General features: G+C 41.4%; 1 protein-coding gene across 2 annotated transcripts in view; it reads left to right on the top strand.

The window, feature by feature from the left end:
- The first annotated feature begins 2916 nt into the window (after nucleotides 1-2916).
- The window catches only part of grk4 (G protein-coupled receptor kinase 4), a 53993-nt gene continuing 38344 nt past the window's right edge, over nucleotides 2917-18565 (top strand). For both annotated transcript variants that reach the window (XM_026169969.1, XM_026169970.1), the window contains exons 1-2: nucleotides 2917-3243; nucleotides 17278-17373. In XM_026169969.1, coding sequence (XP_026025754.1) covers nucleotides 3192-3243; nucleotides 17278-17373 — 148 coding nt within the window. In that variant the 5' untranslated portion in view covers nucleotides 2917-3191. The remainder of the gene's footprint in view (nucleotides 3244-17277; nucleotides 17374-18565) is intronic.

The following is an 18565-nucleotide window of genomic DNA, read 5'->3' as shown; positions in this document are numbered from 1 at the left end:
GTAATTCATTAGTTTAAACTGAATTTTACAATATTTTACTCTAAATTGTGGTGGAGTATAAAACAAGGAATAAAAGAAATTATTCTAAAAAAGTACAAGTTCTTTATATATACTGTTACAATGGTGGATATTCATTTCACATTTTAAGTTTCAATTAATGAGGTTACTGTCTGTATAATCCCTCTGAGCAAAGGGCTCAGACTCCAGGCTGCTCTGAATGTCCCGTGTCAGCAAAAGAATCATGCTGTTGGATCTTAATGATGTTAGTGAGGGCATAAATAATTAATCTCAGACTGTGAGCACAGTAGCCACACCCACCTGCTGTTCAAAACTTTCTAAGGTTGGTTAGACGCAGCCAAGCAGAAGAAAGTTGCCTTAAGGGAAGATTTGACCTATTTTTACATTTGCAGTCAAAATACCCTATATGACACCTGCTGAACTTTGAAGGATATTGTGGGAATCTCAAAGCAGTGAAACAGTAAAGTGGGAGTATGTAGTGCACATTAAGAACAGAGGTCTACAGAGGTGAAAAGGTGCCTTGCTAGAGGGGGCGTTTACATAGATCTGTAATAGGGAGACATGGTGTTGCAGTGGTTAGTAGTCTCACCTCAGAGCAAGAAGATTCTGCCATGAATTAACAAATTTGTTTACTAGAACATTTTTGTGTTTGGTTAATTAATGTTGACTTAATATTGATAATTATAGATGGCATTTTCTTTTGATACAGCAGTGATCACAGTGCTTAATGGTTGTAATATTTATAAATATTTATAAATTATATACTAACTTTATTTAAATATATTTAAATGAGTATGGCTGTTAAATTGAACGGAATTACCTAGAATTGAAGGCTGCTTTCACAACCTTTTTGTTTTGTTTTGTTTTTTTGTAACTAGTCTTTTCTGGCAACGTTTGCAATCACAGTTATGATCTGTGGTAAATAAGTTTTCTTTTCCAAGGCAAGTAAAGACAAAAGTTCAGACTTTTTCTCAGAATTCTGAAAAACAATGATTGTGCATACAAAGAGGAGGTACTGAGGCACACAGAAACGCTCTGCAGAGAGTCGTAAAAGCTCACAAAACATCACAATCCAACAGCTACCTACCCTGGAAGACATCCTTACCTCTCATTACCTGGACAGTTACCTGGAAAGTTTATCTCATCCCACCCATTATCTGTTTGAATCGTTAACCTCAAGAAAACATCACAATCTGTTAAAACAAGCAGCACACAATTAATCTGTGAGATTGTCACACGATTTTGTAACATTTTCAAACAAGATCTAGAGCGTGATTAAAGTGGTGGGTGGGTTTTTTTACATTGTGAATAAAGCCAGTTGAGTCTAATAATAGATTATATGACCTGATGAGCTTTAGTAGTTACATGGATGTTAAAATCACACACAATGATTATTTTATCTGAGCTGAGCACTAAACCAGATTCAAAAGTCTGAGTAAGGCCCCGGTGGGCAATAGATAACAACAAATAAAACTGTTTTTTGAGTTTTCCAGCTAGTGTGACCAAGGCTAAACCTCAGGTTTGCAAATGAATTAAAACTCTTTGTCTATGGTTGATTAACAATCCGAGTAACCAGGTTTCTGTTACAACATGGTGATTATGTTAATTTAAATGACTTAAAATTAGCCAAATTACTTATTTTAAATACTTTACATACAATAAATAAGTAAATATGCAAAAGCTGCATGTCAGCCTCACACATGATACGTTTATCTGTCTAAATAAAAGCTTATTTTTCTCAAAATACTACTTAAACTGTAACGATGCAACTCTGTATGACGTAATGCATGTTTTGTATTTCTGTGTTATCACCACAAGGTGGAGGCATTGAATCTATGCGCACCACCCGAGCCACTGTTTGTCAAGTATGATTTGTGTTGGTCTGGACGAGGAAGCTGGCAGTTATTGTTTATGCAACACAACACACATCCTTATTAACAAATACATTTATTCTGACATTTACTTTCGGTCTTACTGCTTTCACACCGCGTATCCAGTCCAGGCAGAACACGTTTGATCGATTCTGTATCTTGAACAAAAGCCTAACAAAAGCCTGTGAGAATCAGTGACCTTTGAGCTCTTTGATTCTCCACAGCCTACCCCTGGGCGCTCTTGCATGACCCTCGTAGCAAAACATAAACCGAAAGAGATTTCTTTGTGTTGTTGTAGTAGTTGCTCATTCTCATGCACAGAAGCAAAACCAGTCACAAAACTCCAAACATTTTTAAACAAAAGTTGATAAAGTGTTACCTCTTCGACATTATCTCAGGAGGCGGAGTGCTTTTTGCATACCCCCACCCCCTAAGGGTTTACTAGATCAATGAGTCAGATTACAGTCCCAGTTGGTTTCTGGGACATGATAGGCGGAAAACCAACTTGTTATCGCTGTACGTCAGGCTTCGACTTGCAGCAGCTTAAACCCCGACACCATTGTTCACACAACTTTAGGCCTCTGTGACATCCGTGTTTCCTGAGCAAGCGGCTCATGCAACAGCTGAGCAGGAAATTCTGGCGAGGGAAACTTTACCAATTAACACAGTCATTCATGTTTAGAAAGGCTTTTTGGATTCATTTAAAAAATGGGGATGGGGGGGGGTCTCCTTTCCTAGATCTTTCCAGTAAGCTCTCAATGTATCACGTTATGTTTTTCTTCCCGGGAGAAACTTGGAAAAAACCTCACACATAAACACGTTTTAATCCCAAATAAATGACATAACCATAGGCAGTTTCAGGAGGTTAAGTCTTGGACATGCATGCATGTATACATGAATGCACTTGTGTGTGGATCTGTGTGTAGTTGTGCCGCTTGTAAATTGATCCCTCCTGCTCTTGCTGGTTCGTTGTGCAGAGAAGGGGCGAGGAGGAGGAGGAGGAAGAAAAGGAGGAGGAGGGAGCTGAAACAGGAAGGAAAGCAGGCGGAGAGGGACGGGAGGGAGGCTGTGAATGCTAACAAGCCCCGTCGTAACCGTATAGCTGTGTAGGTAGGGTTTGATAACACATCTTGCAATGGAGAGGAACGACGACCACTATTAAAACTCCTACTATGCGCCAGCGCAGAGTCCGCCTTGCGCGCGTGCAGCAGCCTCACCGTCGTCGGCACGTTTGATCAGAAAAACCGTCTTTTTTCCTCTGAGTGAAATGTATCGCGACTGCTCGGGATTCACATTCTGACAATGGAGATTGAAAATATCGTGGCCAACACGGTTCTCCTGAAGGCACGGGAAGGTAAGTTCAGCTTAATGGCTTCAAGAATGAATCGTCTTTTCTCCCCCTCTTCGGCGACTTGGCCGTAGCTTTCCGCCTGTCCTTCTCGGGATTTATGCCTTCTCTGTCTCGCATCCCTGCGCAGTGCTTTGTCTCCGGGCAGAACCCAAACATGTTCTGCCGAAATCTGCTGCTCGCACAAGAACTGCACGCAGATTCACCGGGGCACCTTAACGTAAGGCCCCGAAGGCTGGAGATGAACAAGGCAGGGAGTGTTTGCAGCATCGTGCTTAGATGGCTGCGTTAAATGAAGGCTGTCGAGCGAATTTTTTCACACAGGCGGCAGTGGTTTGGTGGATATTTACGATGACATAACAGACATTTAATGATATCCACGTTATTGACTGTGGAGCGAAATTCGGCTGCGCAGCGGGGCTCTTTGCGCCGGTGCCTTCTTACCTGTCATTGTAGGTTTCGGTGTGTTTAAAGCCTAATTAGGCAGGTAAAGTCAGCGTGTGGTGTTTTGACGCAGAAGTATGCGGCTGCATTGGCTGTTGATTAGACGGGAAGGGGGTTATGTGATAGTGAGGGGCTTCTGGAGACTAGAAGGTAGCCCCGGCGGCCCAGGCTCCACAGCCTCGATCGTGCACACTTCTCAGTGGGCCGGGGATCCCACAGAGGCAGCTCACCTGGAGGTGGAAAAGAGGCGAGTATCCATCTGTTTTCCATGAGATGGCAGAGCAGCGAGGCCACTTTTGTAGCCAGTGAGTGGGCGCTGGGTGGGTGTGCAACACTGTATCAGCAGCCTGAGGAGGGGCGGGGGGAGAGAAGAAGTGTAATTACTGCTCAACGATTTCCACTCGTGTTTTTTCTCTCTTTCTTCCCCTTCCAAACAAAATCGAGCAGGAGGCTTTGTGATTTCAGATGATATTATGCAAGCTGATGCATTTTTCTCGAAAGCAAATTCACTCACAAGCCCGAAAGGCTGGAGTGGGGGTCGCGCCTCGGTGTGCAGAGGCCTTCCCTGCTTATGGTTTACATTATATTCAGAATGCGTTTCAGTTGGAGACTGAACGCCAACACTGCCGTGAAATGGATTGTTCACGGCAGCTGTGAATCCATTTCATAGCAGCAGTTGCTCCGTACGAGACAAAGCACCAGGCTCTCCTTTCGCTGCCTTTAAATGGTGCTCGGCAAAGGCTTCCCACGAATGTCCCGATATTACTGCACAAGAGTCGGATCTACAGGCTCAATACCTGCCGGAGTTCACCTTCTCTTATCACCCCCCTCGGAGGCCCTCGGAGCACAAAGATAGTGGGAAGAGCACATCTGTCAACAATTTCACAATGTTATACATAATTAAAGCACTGGAAACGGAAAGATTTATTGATTAACCGGATAGTCATTTAACAGGCAGTTGATCACATCAGTTTATTGAGCGAAAATACAAAGCTCTAGCTTATTACACCTTTACACTGTTTTTATTTGGTTGGAAAGGGTGGAAAGTGAAATCACCAGCACCACAAGCATCCTCCTTATAGTTAGAGTTGCGTTTTTATATTTCTCCCTGCTATGCTATTCACCATTCATTGTCTTAATTATCATTAAGCCTAAAACGGCCAACAGCCCCTCAGTTTATGTCTGGAAGGTTCACTGGAGACTAGTTGGATGTTAAATCATCTTTCCATAGGTGGGTGTTCTCAGCTGGCAAAGTCTTTCACAATGGCAGAGTAACTAGTTGCAGAGCGAACAGCACCTTTAAAAGCACACAAATCCAGACAGAAAGCAGCTTCTATGCATCACATTTCAGTGGCCTTCTATCCAAGAGTCTCTCTTTGGTTACCTTCATGCCATACTGTACATAACAGCGTTTGCGTGACCCTGCTGATGTGTCCTTCAGCAAGACATTAAATCACTTGCTCTGTAGCTCTCTGACCTCACTGTGGAGAGAGAAAATTACAGATTATTAGTCTTAAGCTGTGCAAACCAACTCGGGTTCTGTTGACAGTTTTCGTCTTCTCTGAATCACCGCTACACATTTGTTGGTGTCCAGAAAACTGTTGAGTGTCACTTTATACAGTCATTCTTTATACACCTGTGCATGTGAAACTGGGTGGCCACAGTGAGAAGTGTTATAATAGGGTGTGTTCAGTCTGGCACAGTGGAAATGACATGCGTCAAAGGAAGTGGTTTGAGATGACACTGCTCCTGATGCTCCACACCCCTGCCTATGCGAATTTCACACATGCATTTGTTATAAAATGTAAAAGGAAAAGCGTAACAATAACGGTATTTAATTGATGGGGCGGCGGTCTTAAACTGTGACGAGAAGTTAAACAGAAAGTCCCGAAGTTTGAAGACGTTTGGGGGAAGACCAAGAAGAAAACGACTTCAACCGAAAAATCAAGAGTTCCTCCTAACGCAGCAGTTTCATTAAGCATCCCGCGATGAAGTGTATTAATCATTGTGTTAAGCAACCATGTTCAATATTTAACTGTAAATAAACAAACCTGACCACTACATATTTGATGTGTGGTTTTGGTGGTTCATGTTCACAGAAAATATTTAATACATGACATTTAAACACGGGCACTTGAGATCATTAAAAAAAAACCAAAAAACTGTTATCATAGTTTGTCTTGCAGACTCCACTGTTTACAATACTTTGCAGGCACCTGAGTTGGCAGAGCACCCTATCACAGAGGAGCAGATGGTGGCGTGAAGAGTGCTGAGGAAAAATTATGTTTACTCTTCTGCTGTAAAAAGTTCTCCTCCCATTGCACTTATATGTCAGAGTGTTTTTAATGGCTGCATTGCAGAGACCTTTTGGTGATCAGTTTCAATATAACAGTGGTTTACGTGAAATGGGAAAGATGTTTAGGCACACACTGGTATATTGCTTTTAAGCAAACAGTACAGCTGTGTCTTAATTAGGAGATTATGAAGGAAGCCAGAAACTTTATGAGACACGTCTTCCCTTTGTACACCTGGAAAAATAAACTAATGCTGAAGCTTAATATTAGCAGTGGTGTTGTAAACAGTTAAAAACGGAAAAGGTTCCTAGAAAAATCCAGACATGTATCCAGTAATGCTGACAGATGACAGCACTTTAACATCTCAGGCTTAATTTATATCTTAGAACAAAACAAAATGCCTTAACTGGTATTACCATATGTATTAAAGCTGCACTTTACAAGTTTAAACTGCTGAGGATCATGGGTGTTGTAGTACTTTTTTTTTTTTCAGCTAGCTCTCGGGCCTTTTGGTGAAGCTTGACTTGAAACTGCTAACACAGTGTGTTACTGTTGGCGAGTCTTTGGTGCCGGTATTAGAAATTAGTTGCCTTTGAAACTGCGTTTCCCAGAGTGCTCTTTGAGAGCCTGCATTGACTTGTTGTATTCAGCTGTGTGTTATAAATATAGTTGCTGGAAGAGGATTGGTGATGACATGATGGGGGCAAAGAGGAAAAAAAAAATTTATCTCTTCAATCAGAACATTTTGTCTTTGACTGAATGATATTTAGTTTGTTTTTTTCATGTCATTTGATGGGTGTTTTCTGTTTGTTTCTGTAGAACAGCAGATATGCGAAGCTGTCACAGAAATCAGATAGCTTTAAAAAAAAAAATTACAAAACAATAAAAAACATCAGCAACTATTCTTAAATATTGAGAGACTGGAAATGCACTGATCTGACTGTCCTGCAATATAAGTATTATGCATTTGATAAATGGAAATATGCTCTTGTATCCTATTAAAGCAGAAATCTTAATTTGTTTCAGCTGTCACCAACTTTACATTCATCTCCTGGGACGCAAACGCAGTATAATCGCTAAGTAGTAATGTGAATTATCTACAGAAGACTATGGTAAAGGGTTAGATAACTCCACTGGAGACCTCGACATGTAATCACCAAGAGTTACGCTAAAGAGACTGAACCTACGTGGTATTTCAATCTCGGACTTTCTGGAATTAAATGTAATCACAGACCTAAAATGGAAGGAATGTGGATTGTCCAGCGCTCACATGAGCTTTGATTTTTTTTTTTCTCTCAAATTTCTTTTGCAATAGAACAATACAGGTATAAGCAGATATGGCTGCGTTGGTGTTGGTGTCACTAACCTCTGTGCGTGCGCTGCCCTCTCCTTACCACCATTCAAACTTGAATCCCGTCACTCCTCTCAGACCACTTGTGAGGGTTTTTCTGTGACGTTAGCCAGCGTAGCTTTATTAGTTTTGTGGTTGTAGCTGGGCTAACACTCGTTGTCATCACTCTGGGGTGTTTCCTCCAGCTGAGGCTCATAAAACACATTGCTTTGTGACTGTCCCTTGATGTGGGACTCATTTTACAGTTATTACACCCACAAATGGGCTGTGCGGAGAACGAGATGCACTGTGTTGCGTACTCGGCTCTGCTGCATACCTTTAGCAGGGATGCTTAGCTGGGTGGCTGCTGGGATGTTCATTAACATGTCTTCTTGGCAAGCTGAGTAAACATGAAGAGGCACTTTTGAAGCACTTTATGAACATCTATTAAATGTTAAATGGGCATTCTTCCTACGACAACCCAGCTGTCAGTCTGCTTTTAACAATTTGTAGGTTATGTGTAAGAGCGGATTCGGAGTGTTGTGGTGACTTATGCTTTGTTTCTCTAAAGAGGTTTTTTAGAAGTTGTAGGAAGTGTATTAAATGCCCTTAAAGATTTTTCATGCTTTATACATTTTTCTTTTTATAACATTAATAAAGTCGCAGTTTTAGATTCTGTCCTTGGTAAATTTCACGTCAGTCCTGCCTTCAAATATGACTCGATGTGTTGTCCTGTTAAAGCTCATTTTCAAGGTGTAATCTCTTCTATGTGTCCTGTGCTCAAGGGCCCCGTTCTGGGAAGGCCTCTTTTCTGTGTTTCAGTTTTCCCTGCCAGGCTATGAAATTAACCATTCCACCCTTCGTCGAAGAGACAGCTGTAGATAACTCCCAGATGATTAACCTTTCAGTTTCTTCTCTTAAACCCACATGAAGTCTGTCGGTATCTTGCTCAAGTTTAGTCTGACCATGTTCCCGTACTGTCCTTCCCTCCCCCTTCTCCCCTAAGACACTGTGAAAACAAGGGTCAGTTTTCAAGCACGCCTCGGCTCGGTTTAATGGAATACCTCAAGCACAGAGACATGAGGAAGAAAAGGTCTTGCAAAACACCATAGCACGCTGCTGGAATGAGCACGGGAGCTTGTTTATGTGCAAAGTGCTGTGCTCTGTGTGTGTGTGTGTGTGCTCGTGCTTGTCATTTTGCTCATGTGAGAAATTGCTTGTCCTACCTCATGTGAGATCCGCTGCCCCCCCCCCACGCACTGCCACGCACTTCTTCGTTTGTTGTCACTGGAATTTACTGTGATGTTGCAGCGTTCCTCGCAGTTTTGCACGCGAGCCACTCTTTCTCTCAGGGCCATATGGAGGAGGAGGAAAGTCTGGTTATAAAGAATTAATGAAGGCATAACGGGAGAAGAGAACTGTTTATATATGGAGGGCAGCAAGAGGCTGAATCAGAACATGTGAGCGAGGTGAGGAGTAGAGCAGAGCAGAGCTGGCTGATATTCACATGTTTCTCTTTTCCTCTCTCTCAGCTGATGTGTGTCTTTCAGTGCAAGTATACAGATGGATTACCTTACGCAAACACTGGGCCTTTGCTCTCAATAGGCAACACAGATACTCACAGCTAATATTTTCCTTATCAGGGGCTGCACCAGCCAATCACACACTGTATGAGAGTGACTGGGAAAGCAACAGACCATTCATTTATCATGGCCAGGCTCCATTGTGCCTATGTGCGTGTGCATGCTCGTATTACAATGGGCCTAAACTATGTGTGACCCTCTTTCATTTCCTACTATTTAAGTCGTGTTTTTGGGAGACGGCTGCGGCAGTCCAATACAAACCTCCACCTATGCTGCTGCTGTTGGACAGGCTTCAAATCAGAAGAAGCGCCGAATATTCAGGATGTGATTGTACTGAGTAAGAATATCCTGGTAAACATTATTATCAGTGTTTTGAAAATTAGAAAAACGTTTCTCATGTGCAATGTAGTTAATTTACTCAACAATGTTTTTGGCTTATTACCTCTCTCTGTGCCAAAAGTACATGGTGACCCCCATCTTTGACCTTCACGCAGCTTTTTATGTCAGAGTTCAAAGAAGTAAACCTTCACGTACTCATTAAAAGTCACTCTGCGTAAGTGTGTAGCCTAACTGGCTGAATCATATTGTGTGAATACGGGCTGCTTACTGCCACGGTCAGGCTGTGACTGTCACAGACGAGTTGGATTTTCTGGCCTTGTGGCTGTTATTCCGAGTGTCAGCATGTGACATGTGTTCATCAGATGGCCGGGCGTCTTCCGCCATATGGTGATTCAAAATAAAAACGAGTTGTGATGACAGCAGCGCTGCTCTATGTTCACGGTAACATCTGAAGAAGCTGGGAATCACAGCAGAGAAAATACTCGGTGATGGTGTTTTGTCGTTTAAGTGTTTTAGAACTGTTGTTTTCTAGTTCCCAATATCGGAGCAAATAAGACTTTTCATCTTATTTTTAAATAACGCTTTTTTGTTAGAGTGTATTTTTCTGAGTATTAAAATGATCATTTGTGGCACACAGAGATAAAAAGTTGCCCTCCTCCTGATGTCAGTGGCACCAGCCACACAAGGGCCATATCAAGGCCAGCAAACTTGGGGTCTATGTGGTTATTACTTCGAGATGTACCTCCTGCCTAAATGTTATTGCAGTTTTTTAACATTTTTATTGCAGTTTTAGTTTGCTATGACCCTTCATGGCGATGGTGGGATAATATAATCTGATTCACTAAAGAAAACATGTAATGTTTTTGAAAAACATGACAAAGGTTTCGCCATATCTCGACTCAACTGATCTCTAGAAGTTGTTAGAAAAACAGGTTCGATCCACGGAGGCTTCACCTTGTACCTTACTGAACTTTCTGCTGCTTGGTGCCTAAAGCCCTCAGACGTCTTGTGGAGTCCATGGAGTGCAGAGCTGTTTTGGATTTAGATGCATCCTCGATGCACTAATCGTCTGACTGATTTGCGTCTCTGTTTTGTCTCACCTGTTTCCAGGCAGAAACTGTTTTTGTCTCACTTGTAAGGCCTAATTGTACTATTACACATTCTGTGAAATAACTAGTGAACTCTATTTGAACTGGTATTAATAAAAGGCAAATCTGAAGTGTGGATTTGTAACTGCTGCAGGAATTAGGATGTGGCTGGGCAGGGGGAGCTGCGCTGAAACGATACTGCTACAGTCGAATGTGCAACCTCCAGTCTGGCTTCTTCTTTCACTTGAGATGAAAGAGAGATGAAAGAAGTAAAGGCAGTGATATAGGGATGTCACCGGACTGAATTTGTCTTGCACATGAGCTACAAGCACACCAGTGATCACAGAGTAGGAGAAAAAGCAGACTCAAAAGAGGACAATGAATGTACATTCATTAAAGCAGCCATAACTCACCTCAGACAGAACTGCAAACAGTAGCTCCATGAAGATACTTAGTGTACACATGTGCTCTTTTTATTTTTTCTGCAGTCTCAGTTTTATACGTGTCTAACCGGTTAGACTTGAAACTTCAGAAAATACACTAAAATACACTTCAGGAAGATAAATAACACTGCTAGTGACTTTGTCTGCTATAATTTGTATTTATTTATTTATATATATTTGTGCGTATATAATTTCTCTATTCACATTTGAACAAATGGCACTTGTGTCCCCTTTAACAAATGACAGACTGTTGGCTGTTATCAAAAAGAAAGACGTTGTTACATAAAGTTACTTTAAACAAGCTGAGTGTTATGTTGGGTCATCTATTCAGCTGTTGCCAAAACAGTTTTTCTGGCCTTTTTTGTGGCATTTTGCTTTGGTTGGATGGGTGACAGTACCGAGTGACAGGAAACAAGGGGAAATGGAGAGGGGAGTGATGTGAGGCAACTGTGGCCAGTCTAACTCAAACCAGAAAAGCTAGTGATATGTTGCTACATCTTACTGATGTACGACCGGGATGACCCCGCTTTCTATAACTTTTTTTCTTTCAGGAAAGGAATGTGCATTCTCGCATATCCTCAAGCTGCATGTCTTGTTTTTGATGTCAGACTTCCTCAGTCCGTCTTAGGTTTTTTTGTCTCGTCACTGCAGCACATGCGTTGGACTTTTGCAGATCTTGCTTGGTGATCTCAGCGCTGGCTGTAGCTCGGCTATGAATGAGCAAAACTTCTCTGAAGTCAGTGTTTATGGAAGGCCCCGTTTTCTCGAAGGGGAGAACCAAAGTTAAATAAATACTTGCTCCATCCTGTCTGCATTAAGGGCCTGCACACATGGCTTTGACGTCAGAGTGACTTTAAACAGGGTGGGGTGGCCCAGCCGGCTCTGACAAGCATGAGCACACTCGCGCATACACACATTCTTCAAAAGCTTGCTATTAAAATCTTTTTTCTTTTCAATATCTTTGTCTATCTGGTGTTTTTTGTCAGTTCTTTCCTGTTTCCTTCTCTTTCTTTCCATCGGAAATTTGAGTCTCGTGTAATTTTACAGTATAGAGCCCATTAGCTGAAACACTCACATTTCCTACTCACAGTATAAGAAGGCAACACGAGAGAAGTAAATCTCTGTCTATTTCTTACTTTCTGCAGAGCAAGTTTGATTGTATTCATCAATCTTGCAGTGTTTTTGGCTCAATATATTTGCAGACTTTTCCTGCAACTGGCCATCATCACACAGCAACAGCTGTGCAACAGCCAATCCAACATTTGGCTTCAACATTTTTCTTCGTTGGCCTCTTTTGTTTGTGTATTCAGTTTTCCTGCAACAAGGAAACATAGCTTTGTGTGTGTGTGTGTGTGTGTGTGTATGTGTGTGTGGTGTGTGTGCCCTGGAGCCTCACAACAGGTCCGCCAGCATACCTGTCTTCAACAACCTGATGCCACATGATTTTAAAAGCTTCATATATCAACAAGCAGTTCCAGTTAAACAGTGTAAGTTTTCTCACGGTTAAAAGAAAAAAAAACATTTTTTTTTGTAATGTGTGTACTACTGTTGCATGTTGCATGTAAAACTAATTCAGGCAGTTTGTTCAGGGTGAAAATCAACAAGCAACAGACAGCAAAGTCAGAAAGTTGAACTCTTTCATATTTTATTTTTTAAAGTAGTTTGATGCAGAAGAAGATGTATGAGGATGTTGTTTTTGTAGTGTTCTGAGCGTGCACACTGTTCGTTCTGCAGGTGTTTGACCGTCATGGCCTCCTGTGAGATTTTGTGCTGAAGCTGTCACATGTCTCTGCCAGGCCAGCTGGTGTCTAGTGAACTTTGGGGCAGAGGATTTCCCTCTCTGTTTTCATAATCAAACTGTCTGTGTTGCTCACTCACACTTAGGCTGGCTGATGTACTGATGTAACATAGTAATCGAGAAAAACCAACATTAATCATTTTAAATTCACTGACTGTGAAACAAGAAGATGGGTTGCTCTCTTCCCCTGATAGAATTTTTTTGTCACATATAAATACTAATGTTTTTTTTAATTATTAAAACATGCAGAAATGCATCTACTTTTAAATTTTTAAAAGAAAAGATTTTCAGAATTAGAAATGCACAGACTTATCAAACATTAATACTGGCCCCTATTCTCCTTGTTGACTGTCACAGTACTGTGAGCGCATAAAATGTCAGTATTGCATGTTTTAAAATCAGGTAACCACTTGCATAAATTTACCACAAGCTTCAAACATTTATCCACAAAAAGTCCACAACTATCCATCCATTCATCCATTTTCTTCCGCTTAACCAAATCATGGGAAAACATACCAAACAAAAAAACTTTATCTATTCCAGGATTGTTGACAGATTTTCACATGTCTGCATATTTTACTTTTAAACACATAGGATCTTGATATTCAGAGATCTTCAGACATAGTCATAAGAGTGTTGATCATCCATTTGTCTGCGGCATAAGCAAACACGCAAGCCTGTCTGAAGGGAGGAGGTTTTCAGGAAGGTAGACTGCCTTGTATTTGCATCCTTTTTGTATAATAGACAGTCCAGAGGCAGATATGAAATGATTAGAGATGAGAATTGGCTAAAGACATTTAGCTATTTTTATCTTTTTATTGTCCCCTTTCCACTGATGATGGATAGGGCTGTGCGATATGACCAAAATCTCATATCCCGATATAAGACATCTATCGTCCGATAACGATATAAATCACAAAAATGCAACATTTTTTGTAAATTCTGTGAATCTCGGGCAGCTCGACTTGCGTGAAGTGTTTCCAGCTGCACGTTGCGTACCTGGAGTCGAGTGTTTTAACCGATGCATGAAACTATACATTTTTAGACATGAGTTGTAACGGCCGCCGTTTTCTTTGTGAGTATTTATTACACAGCGTGCTGCGGGGAAAAGCCTGTTCTAACGTTTGAGTCTAAGGTTTATTTTTTAGCACCTGGCGGCTCTTTTTTGCTTCTCATCCATAAACACTCTGAATACTCTTTCACATGATTCAGTTTATTTTGAAAAGTCTCAACAGGATCTTGAGCTTTATTGTGAAATGTTTATGTGGAAAATAAATAAGCGGACACGTGCCGCGATGGTTTTATCGTCGTTGTTGCTAACGACAACGCATATGCTTGCTCGTCTGTAGTGTGGTTATATTAAATACAAGAGAAAGAGAGAACTTTAAGAAATTAATATAGCCACTACAGTGACCATCAAAACGATGAAAAAATATTGCCGTAAACAGTTTATTTTGCGACACCACGAAACAAACGATAAAATTAAACGATAGACGTTTTTATATCGTCATCCGATATATATCGTTATATCGAATAGGGCTGCTCAATTAATCGAATTTTAATCACGATTACGATCTGGGCTTTCAACGATCATTAAAAATGACTGAGCCGATTATTAGCCCCTCCCTCATTTATCCGCGACACTTTAAAGGCCGGTCCGTGAAAATATTGTCGGGCATAAACCGTCCGTGGCGCAAAAAAGGTTGGAGACCGCTGATTAAGAGGACCCGAGGGAAGCTCGGAAAGCTAAGCAGAAGTTATTTGGAGAGTGACTGCCGTTGGTTGAAAAGAGAGTTAAAAAAAAAAAAACTTCAGTGGTGTTGCACACTATTTTATATTATTTTTTAAAGTCATTGTTAACCCTTTAAAGCCGGTCAGAGCAGCACGCTCCGTTTTGCGTAACTATTTTTAAATCCTTGTAGAACCTGAACCGTGTAAGCTAGCGCAATAATTTGTTTTGCATATGAAACCGGAGGAGTTGTACTTAAATCTGATGCCATCAGCTTGTCCTCGGTCACGGTTTCGTTCCACATATAGCTTTGCAAAAATTGCATAAAAAGCGCTTGCAGGAACAAAAATATAATATTCCAGAAACACGCTTTGCCGATCCATCAGCTGTTCGTAACACTTCCCACAGTGAAATGATGCACCTGCTGTTTTCTTTGCAAATTTGCATCATAGGATTGTTTTTTGTTTTTCCTGCAGTATATAAAAATTGCTGTATCTCCAAAATAAAACTATGAAGACACTCAAAATAAATTTCCTGTGGTGGGAAACTATTTTTTGCAACTTTATTGTATTTAAAGTTTTGAGGGATAAACCTCTTAAATTTCTCCAAGTAGAAATATATGTAAACAAAACAAAAGCGATTTTCAAATTTTTTTGTAGTTTATTGCACTTTTTTGCAATTTATGTAATTACTATGGACTTAATGCATACATATTATTAAAATATGGGCTATAACAGTTGTATTGATGTATAGCAACTTGAAATGCTCCCACAAATGGCACTACAGCATGTAAAAAAAATAATATAAGCTCTGGTGGACTTGGTTCTATAGTAGGTCTTAAAGGGTTAAATAAATATCGTCAAATAATCGTGATCTCAATTTCAGTGAAAATAATCGTGATTATCATTTTTGCCATAATCGAGCAGCCCTAATATCGAACAGCCCTAATGAACGAGATTAATCTAGAACCAGGTCTTTGTATTCCTACTAGAAAAAAAGGACTGCTCCTAGTCCCTAAAAGCTGGCACCACAAAATAGCTGGAACCTCTGACGCAAGCGGCTGTGGGAGGGAATATTCATAGATTATTCACAGATACAACTGTGATATTTTTATTTATTTATTTATTTATTTGTCTTCCTTGTATAATTCCCCCAGCCTTTGTTAGCAATGATTTGGGATGCACAAGTAGGCCATCATAATAGTGGAAAATGGGTAATTGTGAATTTGTGTTGAACCATGTGCTTTGTCAGGATGGTCCTCCAAGGATCATTGTTTTTATATATTTTTATGTACGCTTTGTAGCTTTTATTAAGAAAGGATAGTGAAGAGAAGGCAGGAAAGCTGTGAGATAGCACAGAGGAACTTTACTGGCATTGTGTAAACCATAAAATACCAGTCCTAATCAAATGATGTTGTAATCAGCAAATGTGTGTCGAGCTACTTTTTAAAATGTTGATCACCTATTTTAATAATGGCCGAGTTTGCAGACAGATGTTATAAAATATCAGATTTTCTCTTTAAGTGTGTGTGTGTGTGTGTGTGTGTGTGTGTGTGTGTGTGTGTGTGTGTGTGTGTGTGTGTGTGTGTGTGTGTGTGTGTGTGTGTGTGTGTGATCCAGTAATGATGGAATGATGACCTGTGGATAATGTCCACGGAATAAGGTTGGAACAGTATCCACACATGCTCACATCTAGCAAATATCAGGAAACCATCCACTTTGGATTTGTACTTACAACTTACATAGCATGAGTGTGCTACAGGCAGGATACAAGAGTACTGGTTGCCCACTATGAATTACATGGATAGCTTTCTGCTATATTCTTACATTGGCTCAGTTGGACATTGCGTAGATTTTGTGTAAAGGATCTGGCTGGGTGTGGACTATGTAATGTCTGCAGCATAGCCGGTGTAGCTGAGCTTGAGGCAAGAGTTTGAGATGAGAAGGTCATCGAGGGGAAATGCAAGGGATTTCCAGATGAGACAGTCTGCAGGCAAACCTCCTCAGTTGGATTGTTTCCCATTCCTGACTTCTTTTCTTCCCCATTTCTCTGGACACACACACAAACACACACACACACACACACACACACACACACACACACACACACACACACACACACACACACACACACACACACCCCTGCTGCTATTGGAATGAGATTCCTTGTGAAATATACAGAGTGACTGGGGTCCTCTGTAGAGCGCTGTTGGGCCTTGAGATCGTTTACCACTCATATCAGGGTCATCTGATCTGCCAAGACGACTGCCCAACATTACTGTGTGTGCGTGCGAGTGTATGTGTGTGTGCACGCACACGCATTTACGAGAGAGAGAGACACACAATATGTGTGTGCCCCATGATCTTTGAAGCTGTCAACATTCTTCACCACATGCCCTGCCATGATGCATGGAGGCGACTGGTGAGATGAACCACCTGCTCTGGCCTCTGGTCAAAGCAAGGTCAACATGAACAAGCTTGTGCACACCCACACACACGCACATGCATAGACGCGCACACACGGTTCCCATGAGTCTTAAAAAGTCTGAAGTATTTCATTTCATTTTGATAGTTATGAAATGTCTTAAAATCTTTTCTCTTGTGAGAGGTTTTAATTTAGACATGTGGTTATAACTGAGACTTTTCCTAACACTTGAAGTGAACCTATTGTGCTCATTTCCATATTTCCACCTTTATGTTTTTTGACTGTACTAGAATTGTTTTCCATAATTAAAAAATAATCCTTATTGGATGAAGTAAAGGATAACTAAATAAAAACAAGCTGTTTTAGCTCCTCTCCCTTTCTTTATTCTGATTGGCTGATCCTTGCACACAGTAGGTTTGAACAGCAGATGGGTGGGGCTTATGTCCTCACAGCAGCCCTATTCATATGTTTGTGTTGAAAATGCCAATGGATGGAAACTGTTAAAGACTACAAATGCAATATTAAAGCATAGATGGGCTGACGAGGAAACTCTCATTTTGTGTCTCAGGTGGAGGAGGAAAGAGGAATGGCCGCAGCAAGAAATGGAAAGAGATGCTAAAACTCCCGCACATCAGCCAGTGTGAGGAGCTACGTCGCACCATCGGTAAGAAACTGGTAGTGCATGTGGGTGTGAGACAAAAAGATAACTTGCCATGCTGTGTCGTTGGGGTGGGCCTGACTCTGTGAGGAAGTTCAGATTGGACTTCCTTCCTGTTTCTACCCGTCTCCACCCGTAGTTACAAGCAAGGGACAGGAAACCCTGTGTGTGTGTTTGTGTGCGTGTGACTGAGACAGGGAATCTGTTTGTACTGCTGTTTCTGAATCTCAAGCTCTCCTTTAACATTTCTGCTGTGCTTGTTCACACATCAAATGAAAGCATGCTCACCCCAGCTTCCTTCCTTTTCTCAACCTCCAGGTCTAACTTGAAAGTACTGGCAGGATTTTCTCTTTGTGGCCCCCGACAAGAGTTCTACTCTTGGGCTTCATTATCTTCTCACCTCCCCAGCCCCCACCCACCATGGTTCCCTGAATGCCACAGCACAAGTGTGTGTGTGTGTGTGTGTGTGTGTGTGTCTGTGTAATAGTGCGTCACAGCTATCTTTGCCAGAGATTGCAGTGCTACCCTCCCCCACATACTCGCATACCCTCCCTCTTTTCTATCTCCATGCCTTTCCCTCCCACTATCTGCAGCTCTTTCCCTCTCTCTCACTCTTTCAGCCACTTCAGAGAAACATAAGAGTGGCAGAACAGGAGAGTTACAGAGAGCACGAGTGGAAAACAGAAACACAGAGGGAAAGAGAGGCTTTTTACAACGAGAGAAAAGATCTTTCGAGGACAGGAGAGGATAGGAAGAAGGCAGAGTCAAAGATGTAGATGCACATATTCGCGGAGGACATGTCTCATACTCGGTGTTGATTGCACTCGTCGTCGTGTTGATTTCAGATCGCAAGTCTTCATTCATAGAACTAATTATCCAAATCTTGAAAAAAATCGATCTCCATCTCTGGTCCAGTTGTGTGCATTCTCACCTTTTTGTTCCTATCCCAGGTGATTTCCATGTCCGCCTTAATAATAATAATAACTGTAAGTGGCTGTACAGTTTCTGGAACCAAGTTCAAGTTCAAATTTTATTCGCCACATGCAGTGGCAGGTTGCCACTACAGGCCTTCAGTTTCATACAGGAGAAACTGAAGGCCTGTCTGTGGCAACCTGTCCACAGTCAGGTGAACTTTCATATTCACAGTCATGGTTGTGTCACACACACACACACACACACACACACACACACACACACA

Source organism: Astatotilapia calliptera, chromosome 6 (genome assembly GCF_900246225.1).
Source record: "Astatotilapia calliptera chromosome 6, fAstCal1.2, whole genome shotgun sequence".
NCBI classification, from domain to species: Eukaryota; Metazoa; Chordata; class Actinopteri; order Cichliformes; family Cichlidae; genus Astatotilapia; species Astatotilapia calliptera.
This window is presented reverse-complemented; position numbering and strand designations above follow the sequence as displayed.